The sequence below is a fragment of the Anser brachyrhynchus genome (assembly GCF_964034855.1).
Source record: "Anser brachyrhynchus genome assembly, chromosome: 17".
In the NCBI taxonomy this organism is placed as follows: domain Eukaryota; kingdom Metazoa; phylum Chordata; class Aves; order Anseriformes; family Anatidae; genus Anser; species Anser brachyrhynchus.
The window spans coordinates 13,394,942-13,419,082 of NC_137710.1; the positions used below are offsets into that span (position 1 = coordinate 13,394,942).

The following is a 24,141-nucleotide window of genomic DNA, read 5'->3' on the forward strand; positions in this document are numbered from 1 at the left end:
GAAAATTGTTCAGCGTCTCAGGATCATAGAATAAAATAACTTGTTGTCCCATGGCTCAATAAGCTGGTGTCTCTTGTCAGAGGTGTTAGGAACTTTTTCTGATATCTGCCCTGTCCCAGCTGTGGTAAAGAGATTGTTGCAAGTCTGGCCTGCTTAGTCTGATTGAAGCCCTGTGTAATGTGGATTAATCCATTGACATGAAAGCCTCATGAGCTGGCAAAACTTTGAGTTGCAGAGTGTGAGAAAGATTTTAAATAAATGTACGTAGTGCCTGATGTGCAGTGCCATTAAAAGAGATGCTACATTGCTTAGTACTGACGTTCAGATCTGTTGCAGTAAAACACTGAGATTTGTACTTTAAAATGGTAAAACCAAAGACTGTAGAGGAAGGGAACATAACATCATATAGTTCTGTTAGAGTTTGACTTGCTTATTCTGGGGGTTTGGGCTGGTCATTTTTCCTCAGCATGTTTCCATTTCCCCTACTACTGTTACAATAGGAGAAGCAACATTTACCTTCCAGTATTTAAGAAGAAAAGTGGGAAGCCTGTGGGTGCTGCTGCTGTTATTCTTTCTTCTGTTGTCTAACTTGCTAATAATAATACCTCCCACTATCTAAACACCTCTGCAAATGATGCTGAATTAATCCTTTCAGCTCCCTGTTGAGCTCATTAAATTTCATTATCATTGCTCCATAAGTGGAAACACTAAAAGATGGAGTCAGCTCGAGGGGGTAACAAGACAGAGAACACACAACTGCAGTTTTCCTCTGTTCTGCATGCTGATCCCTAAATCTCCCTTCCCCGTACACAGTGGAGTAGCACCGGTTTCCTTCCCAGGTCATGCAGGGAATCTGTGTGTGAAAAACATGATCTATGGGTCTTCTCAGACACAAACCAGGTTATCTTCAAACCTCTTGACAATGGCTTTTTTTCCCCTTCTTCCTAACAGACCTATGGAGTTCGTGCCACCAGCCAGCAGTGCAGCGAGGCAGGTGACATCTGTGCCATTTGCCAAGCAGAGTTCAGGGAACCTTTGATCCTTATGTGCCAGGTAAGACCCCAAGGTTCCCCCACAAGGTTCCCCTGTTGGCATTTCTAGGCACAGTTGGCCTAGGTAATTCTAAAATCTCTTGCTGGGTCTTGGTCTAGGCCCTAGTGGATATTTATCAACCTCTTCCAGATAGCCAGTGATTCATGAGAGCTGAGCCATACGAACTCCACTCTGTAGGGTCTGATTATAGCTGTTGAGATGGAAAAGATCAGCCTTGTAGTCCAGGGGCTGCCAGTTGGCAGTCCAGACCTTGGCTCTGGAATGCAAGACGTTTTTATCTGACCCTTGGGGAGACTGGCTAGTCAATAGGCCAGCTGAATTATGAGTGAGAGCTCTGAGAGGGGAACAGATCCAGAATGAGCCTGATAGGGAGCATTAATACTGGTGCAGCACCGTGTAACTGTGGTCTCTGAACACCTGGCCAGGAGTACAAGTAGTTCTGCCTAAAGAAGTTGGTCACCCCTGCCGGTACGTGGGAATTGTTCTCATTTGGTAAACACTGGCAAAACCTAGAGCTTAAGAATGTCATGCTCTGAGTAATGCTGTAGTCCTAACCCGGTGCTGTTAAAACCCTGTGAACGCACCACGCTGACGTGTTTTGGTCATCTGTCAGAGGCCAGCTGAAGGCATTCCCTAGTGGTGAGGTCGCTGGTGCTTCCCCAAGGTTTTCTCTCGCCTGTCGGGGTTGAAATTCTGCATCCTGCAGATCGTCTCTGGGTGAGGTTTGGGTGTGCGCGGGAAAACCTTGATGGAGTCGCCTGCTCTCTTGTGATGTCAAAATAAAGCTTTAGAGCCCTTGTTTGAAGAGCTCTAGCATTCTCATCCTTTGGAAGAGGAGGTTCAAATTCAAGCAAGTAGGTCACCTGTGCATCAAGCATGCCTCGTACTATTCCTGTGAACATCTGTGCAGATGTTATCAAGCTGTAAGCCCCAGGGGAAGCTATTTTTGCATGTGCTTGTCAGAGCTGAGATTTTGATGAGTAACATTTCTGCTGACTCCACATGTGTTGAGGAGGTCTCAGCTTCTTATTGCTTCTAGAAATCCCTTCCCCCTTCCTGCTCTTCCAGTCTGGGTCTAGTTGGGGTTGTGTCCTGGGCAGCAATCCCGCCTCATGTCTGTTTCGAACCCAGGGCAGGCTGGAGGGAGAATCCTGTTGTGGCTCAGGACGGAAATGAAAAAAGATAAGGGGTGAAAACTGACTCTTACAGAGAAGGGGAAATTGGGACTATGGAAGCTACTGACTGGGACTGAGTGATGTGAGCAGAAACAAATGCCATAAGGGGAAGGAGAAGGAAAGGAAGTTGTTTGACTTGTAAAATAACCCAGGGATCTGAGGATTGAAACAGGGTAAAGAAAAGTTAGAAAGAAAACCTGTTTCTGCTCTCAGTTACTTCATAAGCCCATATGTTCGAGGCTTTTTTTAGTGTTTCTTTCTATTGATATACTAAGAAACAGAATAATATCTCATTAGCTTTGGCAAACTGATGTACTAATAATGCTGGGCTTTATTTTTCATGTCACTTGAGTACTGCTAGTTGGCTGCACTGTCCATGTGAACCTGAATGGTTCCTTGGTCCCACGGCTGTGCTGTGGAGTGTGCATGCTTAGTGACAAGACTGGACCTCCTGCCTGCATCGTGATGTTGCCCTTTTGTCTCCACAGCATGTGTTTTGTGAAGAATGCCTCTGCCTCTGGTTCGACAGGGAGAAGACCTGTCCTCTTTGTCGTTCTGTCACAGTAGAAACCCTGCGTTGCTGGAAAGATGGCACCACCTCTGCTCATTTCCAGGTGTATTAAAACCAGCACATACCAACAAATGGACTGACGTGTGGAGAGAAGGAAGAGACAGAAATCTGGTGATCCGGTGCCCCTGTTTCATTGCCTAGTGCTTCTTCCAGCTCTGTTTCTCCAAGAACCAATAGAACAACAATTGTTACTAGCCAGAAGTTTTACCCTCAAAGGCAAGTAAGATGTGTTTTGTGTTGTGGCAACCTCCATGGCTAAGCTACAGCCAGGACTTTTTCCTGAACTTACACGGTTATAAACTGCTTGGAATGTTTCCTTTTATTCTGTCCTTTTAGTGTAGGTAAATACTGCATGTATAAGGAAAGTGTACTGTCAATTCACCACTGCACGTGTATAACCTGGTGTACTAGAAAAAGGCCGTTGTTCTCTGGCTCAAACCATGGGTGAGATTTTTCACATTAAACATCTCTAACTTCCCTGTATCTGTAGCTTCGTAAAATTACACAGTTCAGAACTCTTCCAAAACACCACTTCGGAGTTACATGCCTAAAGATTGTTTGGGGGTTGGAGAAATGTCATTTCTCAACAGCCATGTTTTTATATTAATTCCACAAATCGTGCGTCGTCACCTTCATGAAAAGACCGTGCTAGTGACGCTGGAGCTGACACTTGCTGTTCTTGGGAGTGTTTTTCCTCTTTAATTTTCATGATCAGACTTTCTGATTTCCTAGCATCTGGGGAGAACTGTGGGAGGCAAGGAGAGATTAAAGTCATTTGATTTGACTATGTGAGAAGTTAAGGGCCTAAGCAAGACCATCTCACAACTTAAATTATCTCTGCAGTGTGCTCCTCGGCATAGCCACTTGGGGCAAGGCTTACTGGCTTTAAAATCCAGCACCCCTCGGCATCCAGAACCTGCGTGGGCCCAAAACCAGAAGTGTACTAGCGTACTCATGCAGCACTGAGGCCACATAGTGCTGTTGCTACCAGAAAGACTGGGGTACCAGGATACAGGGCCCCCCGGAGAGACTGGATTTAGTGAGACTTAGTAGCTGGAGGGCAGAATTATACAGAAGCAGCTGCATTGCTTCAGGAGCCAGCCTGGTTTATACACAAGCTGGATAATCCACCTGTGAGGTGGAGACTTGATTGTAACACCTCCGCTTCAGAAAAAGCTCTTCGAGGAGATGCCTTGTATTGTTAACAGGAGAATTAACATACTTCGTAGCTGAGGAAGAAGAGATTGCTGCAATTTCCATCTCTACTGAGGGTGCTGCAGGAGCCCTTGCATGCAAATTGAGTTGTCCTTCCTTTGCTGGAGCTTTCTCCATCTCTAAACAACCTCTGCTTTTTGCTGCATGCCCAGAGAAAGTGCCTCATTAGGCAACTGTGGCATCTTCCAGTGCTCATTGCTATGGAAATGGCCGTAAGGTTACAATCCCACTTGAGTGGATAATCAGGAAGAACTGTACCTGGCGGAAATGAGTGTCTGTGTGTGTACCGACTGCCGCTGTCCCCTCCTGCCGTGAAACTCCACAGGGAGAAGAATTAAAGCAAACAGGAGCTAATGGTAACAGGATTAAGGCTCAACATTTCTTTGGAAATAATAGTTAAGTATGGCTAGAGGAGAAATGATGAGAGGCAAAGCCTGAGCGGGGAAGATAGTCCAAATCTGGTCTGAGAGATACAGGGAGGTAGAGGAGGAATAGCTTTCCTTTTCGTAACAAAGCAATTTGATTCTTGTCAAATGGATCCCATGACAGTGGAGAACCTAGCCAAGGAATCCAGTGGCTGTCTGCAGTGGGAATAGACTTTCCGGGATGGAGAAAGAGAGTTCGGGAAGGAAGAAAGTGAGGTTTTCAGCGGGCATAAAAATGTTCTGCATGATAGTCTGGTATATTCACCAGGAGAAGGGAAGATTCCTGTGTCTGCCGGCAGACTTTAATTTAATATGAAAGTCTTCGGCTTCAGTTCTCAGTGCTGTGCCAATTAATTAAAAGGTTGGTAGTGTCTGCTTTTGAAACGTTTGAAAAGCTACCTCTAATTCTGATGTTTTTCTAAATGCTCCTGGAACATGTATTTGGAGAGAGTATGAAAAGGTCAGTATGAGCCTAAAACTACAAATAGCATTTGTAGCACTGGTTCAGAATTATTTATTTATTCGTTTTGGTTTAGTGATAAGGAAGGAAGGTGATCAACAAGAATGTATGGGGAATATATTTTGCCATTCTTATAGTCCTTCTCTTTCTTTACATTTTTGTTTTATTGGCTGTTCTCTCCCAGTCAGCAATCTGGGTAAGAAAGAGAGGACTGTCACTGTCACATACTTCAAACCCTTTGTTACAGCCCAAGGACTCAGAAAAGATCATGTGGTAAGACTTGATACTAGCGCACAGTGGAAGAATTGCCCTGTACCTTGCATGCTTGTGGTACCCATGTAAGAATCCCTGCACTGGCACCACAATTTTTTGAAGAACTTCTACTGCTTAATTTTTATTTTTCTTCATCTCAGCGATTCTCTCTTGATTTTTGCTTTCCCCCTCTATTCTAAAGCAGCATTCTGGTTCCCATACAGACGTCTGGCTCCTCTGGTGATTTTGTTTCAGTGGTATCTGACACCTGTGTGCACGTAACTCACTGCAGTGCTCCATTTTCTCAATACAACAGAAACTCAGGAAAGCTGCTATTTGGCTAACCTTTGAGACAGAAGGCTTCTGTTGCTATTCAAACAGTTATATCAGTGACAAAATGGAGCACTGCATTCTGTATGTGAGGCCTTCGGTATGGGAAGAGCCTGTATCTGAGAGGGCATGGGTGCCTGAGACTCTGTGGACCATCCAGCACTCCACCTCTCTGTTAAGATTAATTAGTGTTAAATATAAGGTGAAACTTTATGCTGTGGATATTTCTTCTGGTGGAAGCACAACAAAGATCAAATCTAAGTCCCGCAAGATTGAAGAATTCACTATAAGCCACTATTATGTAGCAGTTAAATTAAAACAACATCCTTCTGTCCCTATTTTGGGGCCTGGACACTGTGGAAATGACAGCTCTGTGGGGTCAGCTCCCTCCTCAGCTAAGTTACGGTGACGGTTTTGTTGGGCAGGATAATTCTACCCTCGCCTAAAACATGACACATGACTTTAAGATGTACAGGGGTGACAACTGATGAGAAACTTCTGTTGATTTCCATGGGAGGACAGGGTTGTGAAAGGAAATTATTCTCTCAAATTTTAGAGTGAAAAATAAAAGCCGGAGCCTTTTTTGCCATTTAACAGTAGTTTTTCTTTTTTTTTAATAAAGTCATTATAAATATGTACAAAGAGTCTCAACATATGAAATTCCTTTTACAAAAGAGAGAAGCCACATCCAACTATAAACAGGAGATTTTGAATTTGTATCAACGGTAAGCATAGGCTTTGCTCTTGCTTTTATGAGGGTGGAAACTTGCACAGTGACTCTGCAAGAGTTTACATCCAAATAGTACTAAATCAGTAATGTGCAAGGAATTGTGTATTCACTGCATTTCATCAATTTTGTTCTGTTAGAAATGCATCTAACAGAAATGCATCTGGGAGCAGACTGGAAATTTTTCAGATGTCCTAAGGATTTAAGATGATGGGGAGATTTCTTCTTGCAATAAAACTGCAGTCTTCAAATTGTTTGGAAAGTTTATGCTGTGAATATCCATGAAAACTAAATCCCATTGTAGTTAGGTGGCATCTGTAACGAATAATGCATGGAGATTGACAGTTCAATACCCAGAAGCTTTCAGTGAATATTTGTCAAGCTCCAAAGTCACTTTCTGTAAATATTTAAAAACTTGTGAAATTCAAGTACTCAAGTATTTATGCAGAGTGAACGCTGAAGAAGCGTGATTGGAGTTAAGTGAAAATTCACTCTTGTTTTCAAATAAATATCGTCAGAAAAAATATTCACCTTTTTTTTCTATTTTGTAGTTTTCAATTTATCTTGCAGATGGGGAATGCAAATTCTGTACCTTTGGAAATGTCAGCTTTTTCCCACAACTGCTAAGGGCAGAGCTGTTGTTTGGAAGACCCGAATTTGGGAGTGCATTTGGAGTACATACTGATGGAGATTCTTTTTATGCAGGTGGAACGTGGTTCAAGCCAGTAGGATAGGCAGAGGGAAGAAGCACAGAAGCGTCTTATGCCAGGGACAGGAATAAACCTGTACCATGAGCAAAGATAGATAGCCCTCTGAATTAAAAGGCCTTGCACATTCAGACCAGCACGGAATTAGAAGAGCAAGGTAGAAGTGACTTGCAAGGATTCCTCTCCTCCATTCAGACCATTACTTTCCTAAGATCAAGTCCTACATTATGTATACTTTCCTAGGCTTTTGGATTTTGAGTTCATGTGGCCAGTGTCTCCTAACCTGTTGTACTGAGAGAGACGAACAAGTTTAACTCAGCATACAGAAAGCAGTGAACTTTCACAGTGTTACATTGAGGCAGAGAATGAGGCTGAATTTTTGAAGTTTGGATTCAAAATAATTTGCTGTAAGAACAGTTGCTAAGATATTGTTCAACCTGTTGTGGAGGTAGAATATAGCCCAGAAGTTTTGACATGCCTACAAAAAATGTGGGTTTCAGTGGGAGCCACGGTTAGTTTGTTACATACACCCAGGCTTCTGTTACGATCATGGACAGCTGTTTTCTCAAAACCATTTGTAGAAAAATTAAAAATATGTATTAAGGTAGATGTGTTATCCTGTCCTCACCATTAGCCATTTTGTACATGGTCCGGCAGAATTTCAGAAAGGAAGGATCTCCTTTGGTTTTGCTTCCCCTTTCTCCACTGCCTCCCAGAGGGAGATTCTCCTCTGCCTGTTCAACCTCTGAGGGCTTTGGCAATAGCAGTATTGAACAAATTGTTTCATCTTACGAGGCAGCAGGGGAAGTGCCTGGTGCCAAGGTGTTTGTGGACACAGAATCTGCACCAGTTTAACTAAATCTGTTTCTAATCATTTCCAGTAGGAGATACGGCTTCTGCTTTTGCAGTGAAGTTATAATTTTAGCATGGTATAGAAACAAAACAAATTCTCAAATCAGATTAAACTGATTTAACAAGTGTTTCTGATTTAAGTGAATTGCTTTAGTAATGGGCTTAGCTAAATTAGGATAATTTCTGCATGCCTACATGCTCTAAAACAGAAGCACGATGGGTTTCTCATTCCTCATCACTGGCAACTCATTGATTTGGGTGATTTGCTCTATGTTTTTATTGGGTGATGCTTGTCCTAGGCACATGAAAGTGTGCCACGGGAGGCACTGCTGTTCCTGTACAACATAAGAGGTAGAACTGGTCCCATTCCATATTTTCTTACCTACTTAAAATAATTCTAAGAAGGAATCTGGAATCAATAGGCTAAATTCTGTCCTGGGTGTAACGCAGCTGTCTGTAGTCAGACAGTGGTGATATCCTAGAATTAATGTGGCCAAGTGGCTTCTTTTAACAGTCAGGGGAGAGGAACTGATTAGTAGTCCACGCTGTACTGCTTTTTTAACTTGAAATATGAAATTCCAATATGTGATAGGAGCTATCTTGGTGGAGTGCTGCTTTAAAAATTAATAAAGACTTTCCTCACAGCCACATTATGCGGTGTTCTATATAGACTATGATCTCATAACCTCCTCCTCTGGCTTGCACACGCACCGTCTGCTGAAACCTAAGATGAGGTCTTTTTTTTCATTTAGAGAGCACTCCCCAGTCTTCACCGAGGCACAACTGCGAAGCTAATCAAAATCAATGACTTCTTGGCTGCTGTAAAAAAAAAAAAAAAAGAGGAGAGAGAAAGAGAGGAACTGTGCTGGTTTCCTACCCATTAGGAAGGTACAGAAACCCCCCACCACCTCACACAGCTGTTGCGATGCAGCATGAACAGCACTAGGGGAGTATACAGCATGCTTTCTTTTCTAGTACAAACATCAACCAGGGTTAAATCAGGTATTTTAAAAAGGATAAAAACACCCCTTTTCAAAAAATGGAGGCATTCAAGAATAGCAATTATACCAGAAAATGTAAGGCTTTGACAAATACATACCCTCTATTAAGTAATTCCATTTATGTAAAGTAATTCCATTTATATACAGTGAATGCTAGCTATAAAGTGCTGGTAAGCTGTTTCTCTAGCAAAGCTTGCTTGACCCAGCAACTAATAGATGAAAGTCTCCAAAAGTTAACCCTTGGTTCACATCAAACATCCCATTTAGAACTATAGAAGTGAAGCAAATCAGGATTAAAGCAGGATCTGGGGTCTGGTCCTGCTCTTGTTTATACTTGGGAAGCACCATAGATTTGGTTCTTGTTTCATGAGAGTAACAACAGGCAGCATGCCTCCTGCCATTTGGGCGGAATGCTGGGAACAACCAAGGAAGAGACTGATTCCCTGGGAGTTCTGTTCCGTTTTGTTTGGTTTTGGTTTGGTTCTGTTGCTTGTTTTTCAGAAAAGCTTGTCCATGGTGAGTTAGGACTCAGGAAGATTAGCCAATCACTTTGTACTGAGGTTGGTCACTGATTTAAGGGGCTTTCCCAAAGGGGTAAGAACAGAACTTTCTTTTTCTTTCCTTTGCTGTGTGCTGTAGTGTTTCAGGGGAACTGCCTCTTTGGGAAGAAATGCTGCAAGAAGTCTCAAGGCTACAAGCCCAAATAGCCAGCATGGCAGGAAAAAACAGTGGCAGTGCAAACCGTATGCACAGAAGATGCAAGGGAAAAGTAATGCACATTCCAGGTGAGTAGTTTATTAAACATTCAGATCTCAGGAGCTAATAGTAATTGTTAAGGGCGAGGGAATGTGGGAGAGCCCTCACACTTGCACTGAGAAATGTAAGCTAGCTCCTCTGTTGGCTGCGTTGTCAAAAGGCTGCCTCTGTGTATGTGGGGTACAGACACAGGGTGAGAGAAGGGGTAAAGGGAAGGCCCCCTGCAGGTTATGTGTCCTCTATAGCAAAGTTACGCATCCAGTCTTCCCAATCAATTATTTTCTGTTCAAATTTGACTATTGTGCAATACAGGAACACACGAGTTCACTTCCTTGTTTTAGTGATTTGCAGAAGATTGTATTTTTAAGACTATGCCTGATCCAGCAGTCACTAATCCAGCACTTGCAACCCTGCTGAAATCAGCTGAGGCTCCTCCATTTGCCAGAAGAATTCTTGTTTTGATCAGAGACTGAGCCAGGAAGGCATACAGGATGCCTAGTATTAGTGAGCATCAGGCCAAAAATGGTAGAAAAACGTTTTATCAGTGGATGTAGTCCCTGTGGTTCTGAGGCCATCCAAACTCTATCAATAGACAAAATACACTTAGCTACATGATCCCTCCCACCACTGCACATAAAATAAAGTAGGGCAAGGTTATTCATTAGCAACAATTTGCTCTTTCAGCGTAGCCCTTTCTGCTGTTTGTGAATTGACTTGGATCAATAATTCCCATGAATATGTGTGCAGGTGCCCAAAACACATTGGTGAATATTTGATAAAGAGAGAATTTAGCTTTTAGATTGCTTAGAAACATTTCTCCTGCGGTAGTGAAAAATGCAAAGTTTGACTGGGTCATAGCAACTGCTCGGTCTGTTCCTTGATTGGGCAGGAGTTAGAAAGTATTTTTAAAAGACAAGGAGCCAAGCTTTGGAAACTGGAATCTTGACATCCCTTTATGCCTTTGAAAATTCACCCCTGCCATGTGAAGGTTAATTTTGTGCTGCAAATATCTGAAGCCAGGAAGAATGTTTCTAAAAAATGCGCCTAAGAATTACCGTAAATAGCTTCTGGAAGGTATCCTGAATCTGACAGGTAGTTTTGGCTGCAAGAAAAAAAGTGCTCAGTACTAGGCTGGGAAAAGCCTCTTGACTTCTAAGGACAAGTTCTCCTATTATCCTCTAGCCTCTTGATTAGTCTAGATATAGTTCTTTTCTATAGGTCTTTTCTTCAAATCCTGGTTAACAGGATTTGAGACCACTTGAGTCACCACCCAGGAGAACACTCAGCTCCAGAGCTGTGTAAGATTCTGCATTAGCAGATCTGACATGTACACTGCAGTGACAGGAGCTGGTGTGTCTTTGCCACCTCAGTGAATGCTGCTTCCCAAGCTCAGAACTGACAAAAGAAAAAGAACTGCCCCAAAGAAAATTAGTTTTGTGAAGTTCTGGGCTAGATTACTTTTTTGTCTTAATTTATGCAGAGGTTGAAAGAAAGAAAAAAAAAAATAGCACCTTCTTGAACAAGTATTATTTTTTGCTATTTTGTGTATAAATATCAATAACCAAAATAGATTTCTCCTTGTCCCATGTTTCAGAACATCTTCTTGGGGAAACTGTAGCACCACAAAGAGGCAGTTTAGCCCCAGACAAATAGTACATGTAGCACCAGAGAAACAAAAGTCTTAAGAAAAGCTTATCTCACCTGGTGCTATAGCGCTTAATATATACACACACAAACTGTCTGTCGTCCAAGCTGCTAAGCACCTCTTCCTCCGCCACCAAGGCTAGAACGTGCCCACTTTGCAGCGAGTTTTGTCAAGGTATTATTTAACTCTGGATGTACAGATAATTTTTCATCCTGCTGCATTGAAAAGGACATTTATGTCACCACAAACAAGGTGCAGTGGAGAAAATGCTAGCATTACAGCAAGGACATCACTAATCTTTTGACTCAGACTGCAGGAGCACGAATGCTCAGACCACCATCATCTACAAGGAATGTTGCTTACGTTCTCGACAAGGCATGCACGTTTTAACGTATGCATACAGGAGGGTTTACATTCTTCTATATATAAGCATGTATGTGTCTCTGTTTTGCTGCTGGGCCCTTGAACAGCTCCTTCAGTGCAAATCCTTCTTCACGTTGCCCAAAGCACTTCCAACATCTTCCACTTCTTTCTTTATCTCCACTCTTCACAGCTGCTGCTCAGGCTCTGGATTCCCTGTAGGAAAAGGGGAAACAATTTCTCCAAGGGCACAGGGTTTCCTCCAGCCTAAGAAAGCAAAAGAATTGTGTTTGGTTTTAATTATATTGATGCATTGGTTACAATAAAAGCTTCTTTTAAATTTATGCTTGAACCCTCCTGCTAAATTTACTGACTAGAAGAGGTATATAATTTATGGGGAAGATGGTTTTGTGGTTCAACACAAGAGATGATGCCTTCATCTGCGCTGCTGCAGGAGTTCTGGTGAGCTCTCACTTTGTGAGGCTCATTCTTTTGGGCAATCCATCTTCATTTACATCACGTTAACAAAAATGTTAACTTTTAGGGAAGCCATTAATTTCGTTCCAGGTAGGCAATGGGGTGCACTGAGTATCACAAGAGACTGGAAGAACTCGCTCGCTCCCGGTTCTGCCACTGATTAGATTTGTGGCCTTGGGCAAACCACTTCTTGCAGTTGCTGCTGTAAAATGAGGGCAGTAATAACTTATTTGCCTCATAGGTGGGCTGCAAGCCTTAATTAATAAAGTGCTCAGAGAAAGGCACCCATCTAAGTGCAAATTAGCAGGAGAGGTGCCCAAGGGGCATCTACTGTGAAATTCCCATTTCCCGCATTTATACCTAGGTTTGTTGATACCAGCATTTGCTGGGGCAGATCCCAACTTTCAGGCCGTGTCATTTAGCTTGCAGAGACTGTGGCAAGGAGCGATCTTACAGAAACCTCAGCGGAGAAATCTCCGCTGGCCTTCGGGATGAGGTGATTTCAGCCGGGCGGGAGGAGGGAGGGGGGAGCAGCTGACTCTGCGACTGCATCAGCCATGAAGTCAGAGCGTAATTAGGGCTGGCAAACAGCTTGGGGGCAGATTCGGATCAGCGTTAATGTAAACCCAGATGTAAACCCAGAGTCACTTCCCTTCCTTCTGTAGTACTGCTCCGCTTATGCCGCTGCAGAGGTTATCACGATACAGCAGCACTGCCCCTGAGATGAGCTGAAACCTCTTCAGTGAAGGAAGTGGGCAAAACCCGTTACTGCAACAGGCTCCGAGTAACCTAGAACGTCCCTGGATCAGCCTCCTAAGATTTATCCCTATCTGCTTTATCCCAGGTACTGCCAGCTGCCCAGGCTGCTGCTGTGCACAGGATGTAGCAAGTACAACCTCTCCCGCTCTGTTTATGGCTTTTGCTTTCTAGTTTTGAGGCAGCTAAAGCAACAGTGAAAATAGCGTGAAGGACAAAAGCCAGAATGAATCATCTAGACTCGAAGCACATTTTCACTTGTCTTGCTGTGATCAAGGCTACCAGCTAGCCACACGGTTTTTACGGCTTCTATATCTGCATGTGCACAGACTTCACACACACCCACCCACTCTGGAAGTACTGGAGACAGTTTTTCTTTTTTTTTTTTTTTCTTTGCAAAGCTACTTTTTTTTTTTTTTGGCAGTAGGTAAATGGGAAAGGTGTTTACTACGTGAGGAAGTGTGAACATGATAATACCGGCTACACAGAAACAGCCCACGGAGCACAGTCTGTCAATAAACAGCCGCCAATAAATAGCCCAAAAGTTGACTCGTGTCCCCGTCTGGCCCCTTGGCCTGGCTGCCTGAAGTCACGCACCTTCCTGCTGCCCAGGCTCCCACACACATCCCGCTGGCATCTCAGCCTGGCCTCCCACACCGCACAGCCAGGTCGCAGCCGACGCTGAGCACAGACAGACAGACAGACAGAGCCACGGCTCTCTCTAGCCTCCTGACGTTTCACAAGGAGGAGATTCTCGGCACCTACGTTTCTCGCCGGGTGTCTTTATAGAGAGGTCTCCAAAATTAAGCACATGGGCTGGGGTGGGAAGGGCAGGCACAACCTGAGCTGACTGTAGGGTGCTGAGAAGGGCTGGCGATGCTGAGGAAGAGCCTGTGATGTCACTGCTTAAAGAGGTGAAATATTTACTCAGGTTACCTCTGTGTAAAGGCTTTAGGATTTGACTCAATGATTTCTTCCAAAGCAAAGCTCTTAATCCTTATTTATAGTTTCTCCTGTGGTAGCACTTCCAAATGCCAGCTATGAACCCCTGCCCTGGCCTGCAACAGATCATCCACGGTGTCAGAAGGTTTTACAAACGGTCTCGCTCTGTCACTTAACATACAGAAAATCTTTAAAAACCCGTAAAAGTTGATAAATCCTAGAACATCTTGAACTCCGAGTGATAAATCTGCTCTGGGGCAGGCAGAGAGCTCAGCGCGATGTTTATGCATCTCACAAGCCCTCTTTCTGAGAGCTTAAATGGCTCTTAAGTTCTGCATCGGCCTCGTGCTGGCCTTCTGCATAAAGGTGAATTTCATGGAAAGAATAAAAGAGAACCCCAGAATCCTGGCCTTCAGCCCGCCTTTCAATAAAGCAATTTTGAATATCCTAGGCTGTGTTAAAGCCATTTCTGGGTGCATATTGGCTGCATTGCCAGTATCTGACTCATTAATGGAATATACTTTGAGCCAAATTCTGATCTCATTTACGGCACTGTAAATCCAGGGCAACCCAATTGACTTCAGTGGAGTTACTCCAAATTTCCCACAATAGGCACTCAGCAGATAGATCAAAATTTGATACTTTGGGTCTGAAAAAGGCTCAGGAAAGCCAAACTACATCCTACTTGTAATACTGGGATGGATAGTAAGTTGAGAAGAGTGCCAGCGTATTCACTCTGTAGAGCTGCTGAAAATTTGTTTATGTTAGGTGTCATTCGTACAGCGTTGAAACTTTCTTGGGGGATTGTCCACTACTACAGACAAATTTCATTTATTCCTGAAAGAAAAGGAATTACAGCTGACTTCCTAAAAGAAAAATTATTGAGAACAAGGATTGTCTATTGAGAACAAGGATTGAAAACATGATAAAGAAAATAAAAATCATCTGCTTTGAAATTTTTCATGGTAGCTAACGTTCCCTTTGGTGATGCATCCCGCTCTTCCTGGTCACTTGAGGAGATGCAGCCTCTGCTCAGAAAGTTGCTCTTACTCGTTTCATCTCTTAAACAATAAGTTGTGAGATGACAAATCATGTTGGCCGATATTTGTAAAACCATCTCAGCCAGCCTTGATACACCCCACTGCTTTTAATAATTTGGACATCTAGGCTTCTCAATTATTTTGAACTCTCCAGCCTTAAATTCCACAATTTTATCACACAGCCCGCTAAGGTGGTGTTTATGGAAAAAGAAAGCTCGAAAGGTGCTCTTCTCTGGGATGCTGCGTAGGTTGGGCATGAAACAACCCAGGCAGGGGGTCCCTGGTCTGATCTCAGCACTTCTTTAACTAATCTTCATTCAGAGGCACGACGCAGCGCCGCGGTTGGGTACCACCTGCACAAAGCCATAGGAAAACCTGAGCTCGTGTCCCCTAAAGCAGTTGGCGAAAGGAGTTCTGCTCACTGCTAACGTGCCAGCATGTCACTTCTTGATCTAAACGGCTTACACAGGCAATTCAGCTGGCACCCGTTCCACTCCTAATAAACAAAATAACAGTTATGAGTATATTTAAAGAAAAAAAAATATCCAAGGGCTTGGGAAAGCTGGAGGTAGAGACAAAGCTCTTGCTTCCTCATGCAGCAGAAGGTTAATGAGGAAACAAGGGCTGGGCAAGAGCCCTGTCAAATTCCCCAGCAGCCTGCATCCATGTACACTCACACTTCATTAGCATCTCTGTGGGAGACAGAAGGGTAACTTGGAAGACAACAAAAAAAAAGAAAAAAAAAACAATCAGGAGGGGGCTCCGGAGGTAAGAGGAAAGAAGAGCAGATCTACTAGAGAAGAACTCGAAGAACGGTGCGACTGGGAGGTCTTAGTACGGGAAGATCTAGGAAGCCAGAGAGGGTAAAGAAATACATGGGGGCTCACCTCTTCCCACGGAGGAGTGGGCTGCCTGGCCACAGCCTGCCCGGGGAGAGGCATTTCTGGACAGCCGCTTATTTTTGAAAATTCTCGCTGCTTGTTCAGCATGGGAGTTCACGCTTAAGGTTTTCCTTGCACAATTTAACTGGGGCAAGGGGTGAGGGGGCCCTGTGGGATTTGTGAGCAGGACGCTTGCCAGTAGGACGAGCAGGCTCCCTCGCCCCCCTCGCTTTGCAGGACAAACAGCGCTCGGCTCTTTGTGTCAGGGAGGCAGACAGGGTGCGACACGCTGGATGTTTGTCCTCGTGCAAAGCCGCGGCTCGCTGCTGAGCCAGCCAGCTTCCCCCTGTATTAGCAGCACTGCCTCTGGTCCTTAATTTTCTCTGCACTCCTGCACAGCTCAGTGTGACATCTCCAGAAATCTTATCAACCCAATTTTAATACAGATAATTAACTGCACTGAGACTTTGGACAGAGCGGCTCTGCGTGAACCTAGCAGCAAACAGCGGGGGGAATTACTGGCAACGCAGTGGGCGCAGAACCAGGCTGGCGAGGCTGGCAGGGACATGTAGGGTTTGATTTTAATACACTGCCACTTCTGAACTAATAGAGCAAAATACAAGTGACATCCCATGCCAAACTGGCACATGACAACTATACTTCATGCCCTGGCTGGATATTTGAAGGTGATGTCAGATTATATATTATAAAACTGCCATTTGCAAAGCATTCATCCCCAAATCCCAGGCATGGTCCACAGATACACAAGTCGGTGACATGCAGCAGCCTAATCCCGCTGCCAGTGGCACCATCACCTGGGGGCTGTGCGAGCAGAGGTTCCCCAGCACACAGGATTATTTCCTGAGCGCACAGCTGCGTAAAGCCACAAGGAGCTGCGGGAACAACCACCAACCCTCTCCCTCCGAAACAGTCTGCGCGCTCCCAGCAGTCGGCACAAACACTGTTACTGCTTGAAAAAGCAGGAGGGGAACTCAAGTCGTTAGCCAAGCCGAAAGTGGCCCTTTCCCCTAACTAACTTCTCTATTCCTTCTGTGGCCACTAGATTGCAAGCCAAATGCTGACTCGGCAGTGCGCTTATTAGGTGCACAAGTTACTCTCCTTGTGTGAGCCATTCTAAAATCCCAGGACCACAAGTGCTCCGAGCCTGGACTTTCCATCCTGTTGCAGAACAAAGTTATTATCACCACACGGTGTCTCTGAGGATGCCCTAAAAATGCCTGTTTTGTTCAGAAATACTCTGCTGAGTTAATAACACGCTGCTGTCTCATCACATCTCTTCTAAATCTAACCCATCCTCACTTGGGCGCTGCGACGCTGCAGATGATCAGCTGTCTCCACCGGAGCGAGCAAAGCGCTATCCAGGAAGACTACTAATGAAAATAAAAAGGCAAAAATAACACAGAAACTGAGCTGCAGAGGATATATTTATTACTCTGGGGTTGCACTGTGTTTCCATCTGCAGCTTGGTCACTTGTGCCTAGAAGCTTGCCGGGAGTCGGACAGGTCTGCCCGCTGTGCACGGGGCAGCCACGAGACTTATTCTTACCCTCCCACCCCTGCCTGCTGTATCCCCGAGACTGCTTCACGTCGCACACAAGGACCTCTGCAGAGACTGACATTTGTATTTGCGTCCATGAAGCCCCAGAGCACTTGGAGGCGGCTCAGCACGTCCTGTCTGCGGCAGCCTTTGAAGCTGCAAGGAAGGGCTGTGCATGCCGAAGGAGCCTCGGCTGCGCTGAGGGTAACGCTTTGCTCCTCCACAGCGTCTTCACCAAAGCGCCCTACCAGCAACTGGTTAGCGCTGGGCCCGAAGTGCAGAAAGCCAGACAGAGGTGAGGGCTCCACAGCACGAAATCAGGGGAAAAAAATCATCTGCCTAACCACAGCTACGCAAACCTTCACAGAAACTTAAAATCCAAACAGCCTCGGCCCCGTGGGCTTGCCGGGAAGTCCCGGCTGCGTGTGCGCAGATCCAAGGGGCCAGGCGCAGGCGGCTCTGCCAGCCCTTCTCACCTGGCACCTCTCTGCGTGGGATCAATTCCCAGCCTGGGCAGGGAATTCCCCAGGCTGGTAAGAAAGAAAAGGCCACTTGAGACATTAGGTAAGGGAGATCAAGACGCTAGATAAGGGAGATCGCTGCAGTTCCCCTCGGATTTCAACTTTTTTTGAGCACAAACAAGCGAGACGGGTGGGTTTGACTCCAAACACTACAACCATGCTTGCCACAAAGTGATGGGAAGGGAAGGCAGAGCCCACGGCCCCACTCCCAACCGCTGCCCCACACCGCTGGCACTACTTTGATTACCAAAAATAAATAAAGACTGGGTTTGTTTTCAAAGAAATCTTTGCAAGCAGCTGAAGCCGCTGACAGCCAGAGGAGCTGTGGCTCAGCCCGACAGACAACAACCAGCCCCGTGCACACGCACGCAGTGCACACACGCACGCCTGCTGGAAATCCTTACTTTTAAACTCTCCGGATAACCACACTTTTCCCCACGTTATAGACATTTCCGACTACATTTCATGCACCTAAAAAGCACACAAGACATTTTGCAGTGTAAGTAAAGCCCTGACTCCTGCCAGACGAGGTCTGGCCCACGAGCACAAACAGCCCAGCTAAGACTAACTGTAGGCGGTCGGCCACAGCACTGGTGGCATTATTTGGCCGCTTTATTTTAGGGTCTTGTCTAAGTCCTACCTGAGCTGGTGGAATACGACACCAGGGGGCATTCGGAGCTGTAATGTAAAGCACCCAAAATGAGCCCCTGCTCCTCATGTCTGCGGGGGCACTCCAGAGCCCCACAGTTGCCCCGGGCTGCACCTGACAGTTTATGGTACCTGGGACCAGCTCCCCGCATCCCTGTGGGATCCCCGGGGCTCCCAGGGCTGACGGTGCAGAGCTGTCCCCACCAGCCCAGGGAGGTGACGAGGGTTACGGGACCAGGCACCTCCTGTCTCCCTGCTGGTTTGCTCGGTGGCTCCAGGGCACAGAGGGGGCTCTGGGAACCAGCAGGAACTGCACTCAAACGCTTTTTTCCCTGGCTTGTGGCTTGGGACTCCCCTTGGGGAAAGCCTCCAGCACCGAGCAAGGCATTAACCAAAACACAGAGCCAGGGGGAGCCGGGCAGAGCCCCGCGCTGCCCCTCTGGGTGGTCCTGCAAGGAAACCCCAGCACCCAGGGACCTCAGTGGTGGGTGTCCTGCAGCACCTGTGGCTCTAAAGCCCAGAGGGGATGGCAGGACACGTGGAAGTTCACCCACTCACAAGTGGGCTGGGGGCTCCCAGGTACGGGGCAGGAGGCTGCAAGCATCCTCCGTGCCCCTGGGCCAGCAGTCGGGGTGGTGTGGGACCTGCTCCGATCCCCGCCGGGATCTCAGTGCGGGCGCAGGGACAAAACCGGCCAGCGAGAGCACGGGGGGGCTGGGGGGAGAGGCACGGGGCTGGAAGCTGTGAAAGTTTGGGGAAGGGGAAAGGGGTCGTTTGGGGACTGCTGGGACAGGGGAACGGGGGGGGGGAGAGGAGAGAGGGGAAAGAGGGATGAGGGGAGAAAGGGGAGAGGTGAGAAAGGGAAGAGAGGGACGGGGAGGGAGGAAAGAGGGGAGAGAGGAGTGAGGGCAGAGAGGGATGAGAGGGATGGGGAGAGAGGGACGAGGGGAGAAGGGAGCGGAGGAGATCGCTACTACCACCGCCAGTCCCCGCAGCCCGGGGCTCCGTGCGCTGCCGGGGCCGCGCTCAGCCGCCGCAGCCGGTACCGCGGACAGCGCGCCGGGCCGTGCCGTGCCGTGCGGGGCCGGACCTCCCGTGCCAAACAGTGCCGTCCCCATCCCATCCCCATCATCATCCCATCCCGGCCCCGTCTCCATCCCATCCCCATCATCATCATCATCCCATCCCCATCCCGAGCCCGTCTCCATCCCCATCCCATCCCCATCATCATCCCATCCCTATACCCATCCCAAAACTGTCTCCATCCCACCCCCATCCCCATCCCTATCCCATCCCAACCCCGTCTCCATCCCAACATCGTCTCCATCCCCATCCCTATCCCATCCCAGCCCCGTCCCCGTCCCCATCATCATCCCAACCCCGTCTCCATCCCACCCCCAACCCCATCCCCATCCCACCCCCGTGTCCATCCCATCCCCATCATCATCCCATGCCTATACCCATCCCAGCCCCGTCCCCATCCCCTTGCCATCCCCATCATCACCCTATCTCCATCCCCATCCTATCCCAACCCCGTCCCCATCCCATCCCCATCCCCATCCCCATCCCGTCCCCATCCCAACCCCGTCCCCATCCCCTTGCCATCCCCATCATCACCCTATCTCCATCCCCATCCTATCCCAACCCCGTCTCCATCCCCATCCCAATCCCATCCCAACCCCGTCTCCATCCCCATCCCTATCCCATCCCAACCCCGTCTCCATCCCCATCCCCATCATCATCCCAACCCCGTCTCCATCCCCATCCCGTCCCCATCCCAGCCCCGTCCCTATCCCATCCCATCCCCATCCCCATCCCGTCCCCATCCCAACCCCGTCCCCATCCCGTCCCCGTCCCCGTCCCCCCCCCCAACCCCCCCACCCCCACCGCGTCCCCCCACCTGCTTGCGCCTCCCGCCTGCTCCCCCCGCTCCGTCCGGCGGGGCCCCGGCTGCCCTCTCTCAGGGGCTCCTCCCGCGGATCAGCCAGGCCAGCGCGGCGGCGGGCGGCAGGGCGCACAGCAGCCACACGACGGCGGCCAGGCTGCGGCGGCGGCGGGCGGCCGAGGGGCCCCCTCCCCGCGCCTTGCGGCGCTCGGCCCGCTGCTGCAGCCCATCGGCCAGGCGGCGCAGGCGGGCGGCCACCAGGCGGGCGGCGGCCGAGGGCCGCTCGGCGCGGCCGGGGCCGCAGGGGCAGGGCGCGGGGGGGCCGCCGTGCAGCGCGCACGGGCACATGGCGGGGCCGCCGCTCGGCGCCGAGTGCCGCGGGAGTGTGCGGAGGGAGGGGAAGGGAGAGGGAGGGGAGGGGAAGGGGGAAGGCAGGGGGGAGGGGGAGGGGGGGAGGGCCGGGGGGGGGTTACATCATCCCCCGCGGGGCGGCGCTCGGATGGGGGGAGAGGGGGGGAGGGTGGGGGATATGGGGGGGCAGAGAGGGATGGGGGGACAGTGAGGGACAGGGGGCAGAGAGGGATGGGGGGGTCAGAGGGAATTGAGGGATGGGGGGACAGAGTGGGGTGTGGGGACAGCGAGGGAGAGGGGGCAGAGGGAATTGACGGATGGGGGGGCAGAATGGGATGGGGGGGCAGGGAGGGAGAGAGAGGGCAGTGGGAATTGAGGGACAGGGGGGCAGAGTGGGATGGGGGGGACAGACAGGGACAGGGGGCAGAGAGAATTGAGGGATGGGGGGGCAGAGTGGGATGGGGGGACAGACACAGAATGGGATGAGGAAGGGAGAGAGGGATGGGGGGCAGAGAGGGAATTGAGGGATGGGGGGGCAGAATGGGATGGGGGTACAGTGAGCGACAGGGGGGCAGAGGAGGATGGGGGGGGTCAGAGAGGGACGGGGGGGTCAGAGGGAATTGAGGGATGGGGGGACAGAGTGGGGTGTGGGGACAGCGAGGGACAGGGGGCAGAGTGGGATGGGGGGCAGAGCCAGAATGGGATGGGGAGGGGAGAGAGGGATGGGGGCAGAGAGGGAACTGAGGGATGGGGGGGGCAGAATGGGATGGGGGGACAGTGAGGGACAGGGGGACAGAGAGAATCAAGGGATGGGGAGACCAGAGCGGGATGGGGGGCAGAGAGGGGATGGGGAGGGCAGTGGGGATTGAGGGACCAGGGGGACAGAATGGGATGGGGGCAGAGTGGTAAGTGAGGGACAGAGGAGACAGAATGGGATGGGGAGGGCAGAGAGGGATAGGGAGCAAAGAGGGAATGGAGGGACGGGGGTGCAGAGTGGGACAGGGGAAAAGAGGGATGGGGGGACAATGAGGGAAGGGGGACAGAGAGGGCCGGGGGGCAGCAGAGGGAATTGAGGGATCAGGGGACCACAGTGGGATGAGGGGGCAGAAAGGGACAGGGGGACAGTAAGGGATAGGGAGGGCAGTGGGAATTGAGTGACAGGGGGGCAGAGTGGGATGAGGGGGCAGAGGAGACTGGGGGTGCAGAGAGGGAATCGAGGGGCAGAGGGGACAGAATGGGATGGGGGTCGGAGTGGTAGCTGAGGGATGGAGGAGACAGAATGGGATGGGGAGGGCTGAAAGGGACAGGGAGCAGAGAGGGACGGGGGGCCAGCGAGAGTTGAGGGACGGGGCAGCAGAGTGGGACTGGGGGCAAAAAGAGGGGTGGGGGGCAGAGAGGGAATTGAAGGACAAGGGGGACAGAGTGGGATGAGGAGTAGAGTGGTAATTGAGGGACGGGAAAAGCAGAGTGTGTGGGGGGGTGGCAGAGAGGGATGGGGCAGAGAGAACTGAGGGACAGGGTGGCAGAAGGGGACATGGGGCAGAGAGGGGCAGGGGGCAGAGGGGGAATTGCACGAAGGGGGCAGAATGGGATGGGGAGGGCAGAGAAGGATGGGGCAGAGAGGGAATTGAGGGACGGGGCGGGCAGAATGGGATAGGGGGTAGAGTGGTAATTGGGGAACAGCGGAAACAGTGGGATGGGGAGGGCAGAGAGGGAATTGAGGGGCGGGGGGGGACAGAGCGGGATGAGGACACTGGGAGGGTGCTGTGAGAACTGAGGGACGACGGCTGTGGGGGGAGCGGGCAGGAAGGGAGGAACAGAGGGGAGCTGAAGGACGGCGGGGTCATTGCGGGATGGGGGGGCAGTGTGAGGACAGAGGGACAGCACGGGGATGGGTTGGACACTGTAGGGGTTCAGGGGCAGTGTTTGTGTAGTGGGACATTCGGGGACCTGGGGACAGTGCAGGAGTTTCCTGAGACAGTGCGGCAATCGCACGGACAGCAGGGGGGGATTACACAGGGCTGGAGGGGATTTCATCACCCGGAGCATTACTGATTCTGACCACAGTTTGTGTGGCTGAGGAGGAGCATGCACGGCGTCCCCACCCGCCCCCAGGGACTGACCAGGGGGATGCGGAGCCCCCCAGCCGTCAGCGCACAGGAGCTGGGCTCGGGGCCCCCGGCAGGACACCCCATATCACATCAGCTGTGGGGACAGCAGCGGGGGCTCCCTGCAGCTCCCCATGGGGCAGCAGTTTCCCTACAGGGGCCCATTTCCCTGCTGCCCATTGTGGAGGCTGCTGCCACCCCCCCGGCAGAGCACCAGAAGACCAGGGGTCTGTGGAGACCCTCCCGGGGGTTTTCTTCCCAGCCTGTCCTCCCTGGAGCTGCCCCGTGCCCTGCTGCAGGGGCACCTCTTGCTCTGCCGTCCCTCTGTCGTGGGGCTCCCCAGGTCAGAATCTGCACCCCACAGAGATCCTCCTCCAAGTCCAACTGGGAGTTTTATAGGCAAAAATCTTTTTTTTTCGGTGAAGGGTGGGTGTCTAAATACAGCATTTCCAGGATGAGGTAATCCACAGGAAAAAAAAAAAAAAAAAAAAAAACGGAACTCAAATGCCCCTCTGCTTGTGTTGATTACCTTTAAGCTGCTCCTCTGGACTTGCTGAAGCAACAGCAGCACCTTGGCCGATGTTTCACCAGCTGGTTTTAGCCGTCACCTGAATTGTCTTCAAGCAAAGCAGGCTGATATCAGGGAGACTTGGGTGGACGTTGTCTCCTCCCTGAACACCCTTTCCTCCACAAACTGTCACAAAAGTCTCATGCTGGTGGGGTGTGAAGGCGGCCGAAGCCTCCCAGCTGCAGGTCTGTGCTGACTGATGTGTCGGACCGCAGCGTGGAGTGCTGAATTCACCGCCCCACAGGAGCGAGCACGACCTCAGACACCGAAGGGAATCTAAGGGGCACGGGGCGTCTGGTGAAACCTTGGCCAGCGGCACGGGTGGGAGAAGCGGGTGGCGTGGAGGCAGCGCAAAGCTCCCTGTGAGACCCCTGTGAGAACCCGTGAGTCCCCTGTGAGACTCCTTTGAGCCCCTGTGAGACCCCTGTGAGACCCTGAGAGAGCCCTGGGAGCCCCCGTGAGACCCACAGAGACCCCTGCGAGCTCCTGTGAGACCCCAGCGAGCCCCAGTAAGACCCTGTGAGACCCCCGTAAGACCCTTTCAGACCCCTGCAAGCCCCATGAGACCCTGTGAGACCCCCGCGAGCCCTCTGCGAGACCCCTATGAGCCCCCTGAGACCCCCTTGAGCCCCCGTGAGACTCCTTGAACCCCCTGATCGACCCCTTGAGCCCCCCGTGAGCCCCCTCACGCCTTGCCCCTCGGCCTCGCACCCTCCCTCACGCCCACAAAATGGCGGCGCCCCTCAGCCCGCTCCCAGCCCCGGCCCCGGCGGCTCAGCCCGGCGGCGGCCGCCCCCCGGAGCCCCGCTCCCGCCGCCCCCGGCCGCGTCCCCCCGGCTCTGCGGGAACGACCCCGGCCGCCCCAAAACGGCGGCGG

General features: G+C 49.9%; 2 protein-coding genes and 1 long non-coding RNA gene across 6 annotated transcripts in view; 2 read left to right on the plus strand and 1 right to left on the minus strand.

Annotated features, from left to right (window-relative positions):
* The window catches only part of RNFT2 (ring finger protein, transmembrane 2), a 31,193-nt gene extending 27,911 nt beyond the window's left edge, over positions 1 to 3,282 (plus strand). For all 4 annotated transcript variants that reach the window (XM_080559599.1, XM_080559600.1, XM_080559601.1 and 1 more), the window contains 2 exons: positions 952 to 1,053; positions 2,717 to 3,282. In XM_080559599.1, the coding sequence (XP_080415725.1) occupies positions 952 to 1,053; positions 2,717 to 2,851 (237 nt within the window). In that variant the 3' untranslated portion in view covers positions 2,852 to 3,282. The remainder of the gene's footprint in view (positions 1 to 951; positions 1,054 to 2,716) is intronic.
* A 1,009-nt stretch (positions 3,283 to 4,291) lies between these two features.
* On the minus strand, positions 4,292 to 24,020 carry LOC308179442. The gene is made up of 2 exons (XR_013940372.1): positions 23,226 to 24,020; positions 4,292 to 11,796 (listed from the first exon to the last, which is right to left on the minus strand). It is a non-coding gene; the product is annotated as an uncharacterized lncRNA (long non-coding RNA).
* Positions 9,430 to 23,154, plus strand: LOC308179492 (uncharacterized protein; the record flags this gene model as incomplete). Its single annotated transcript, XM_080559733.1, has 4 exons — positions 9,430 to 9,553; positions 12,851 to 19,734; positions 20,317 to 20,622; positions 23,122 to 23,154. The coding sequence occupies exons 2-4, from the start codon at positions 18,478 to 18,480 to the stop codon at positions 23,152 to 23,154; spliced, it is 1,596 nt and encodes a 531-aa protein (XP_080415859.1). The 5' UTR covers positions 9,430 to 9,553; positions 12,851 to 18,477.
* Positions 24,021 to 24,141: the final 121 nt, after the last annotated feature.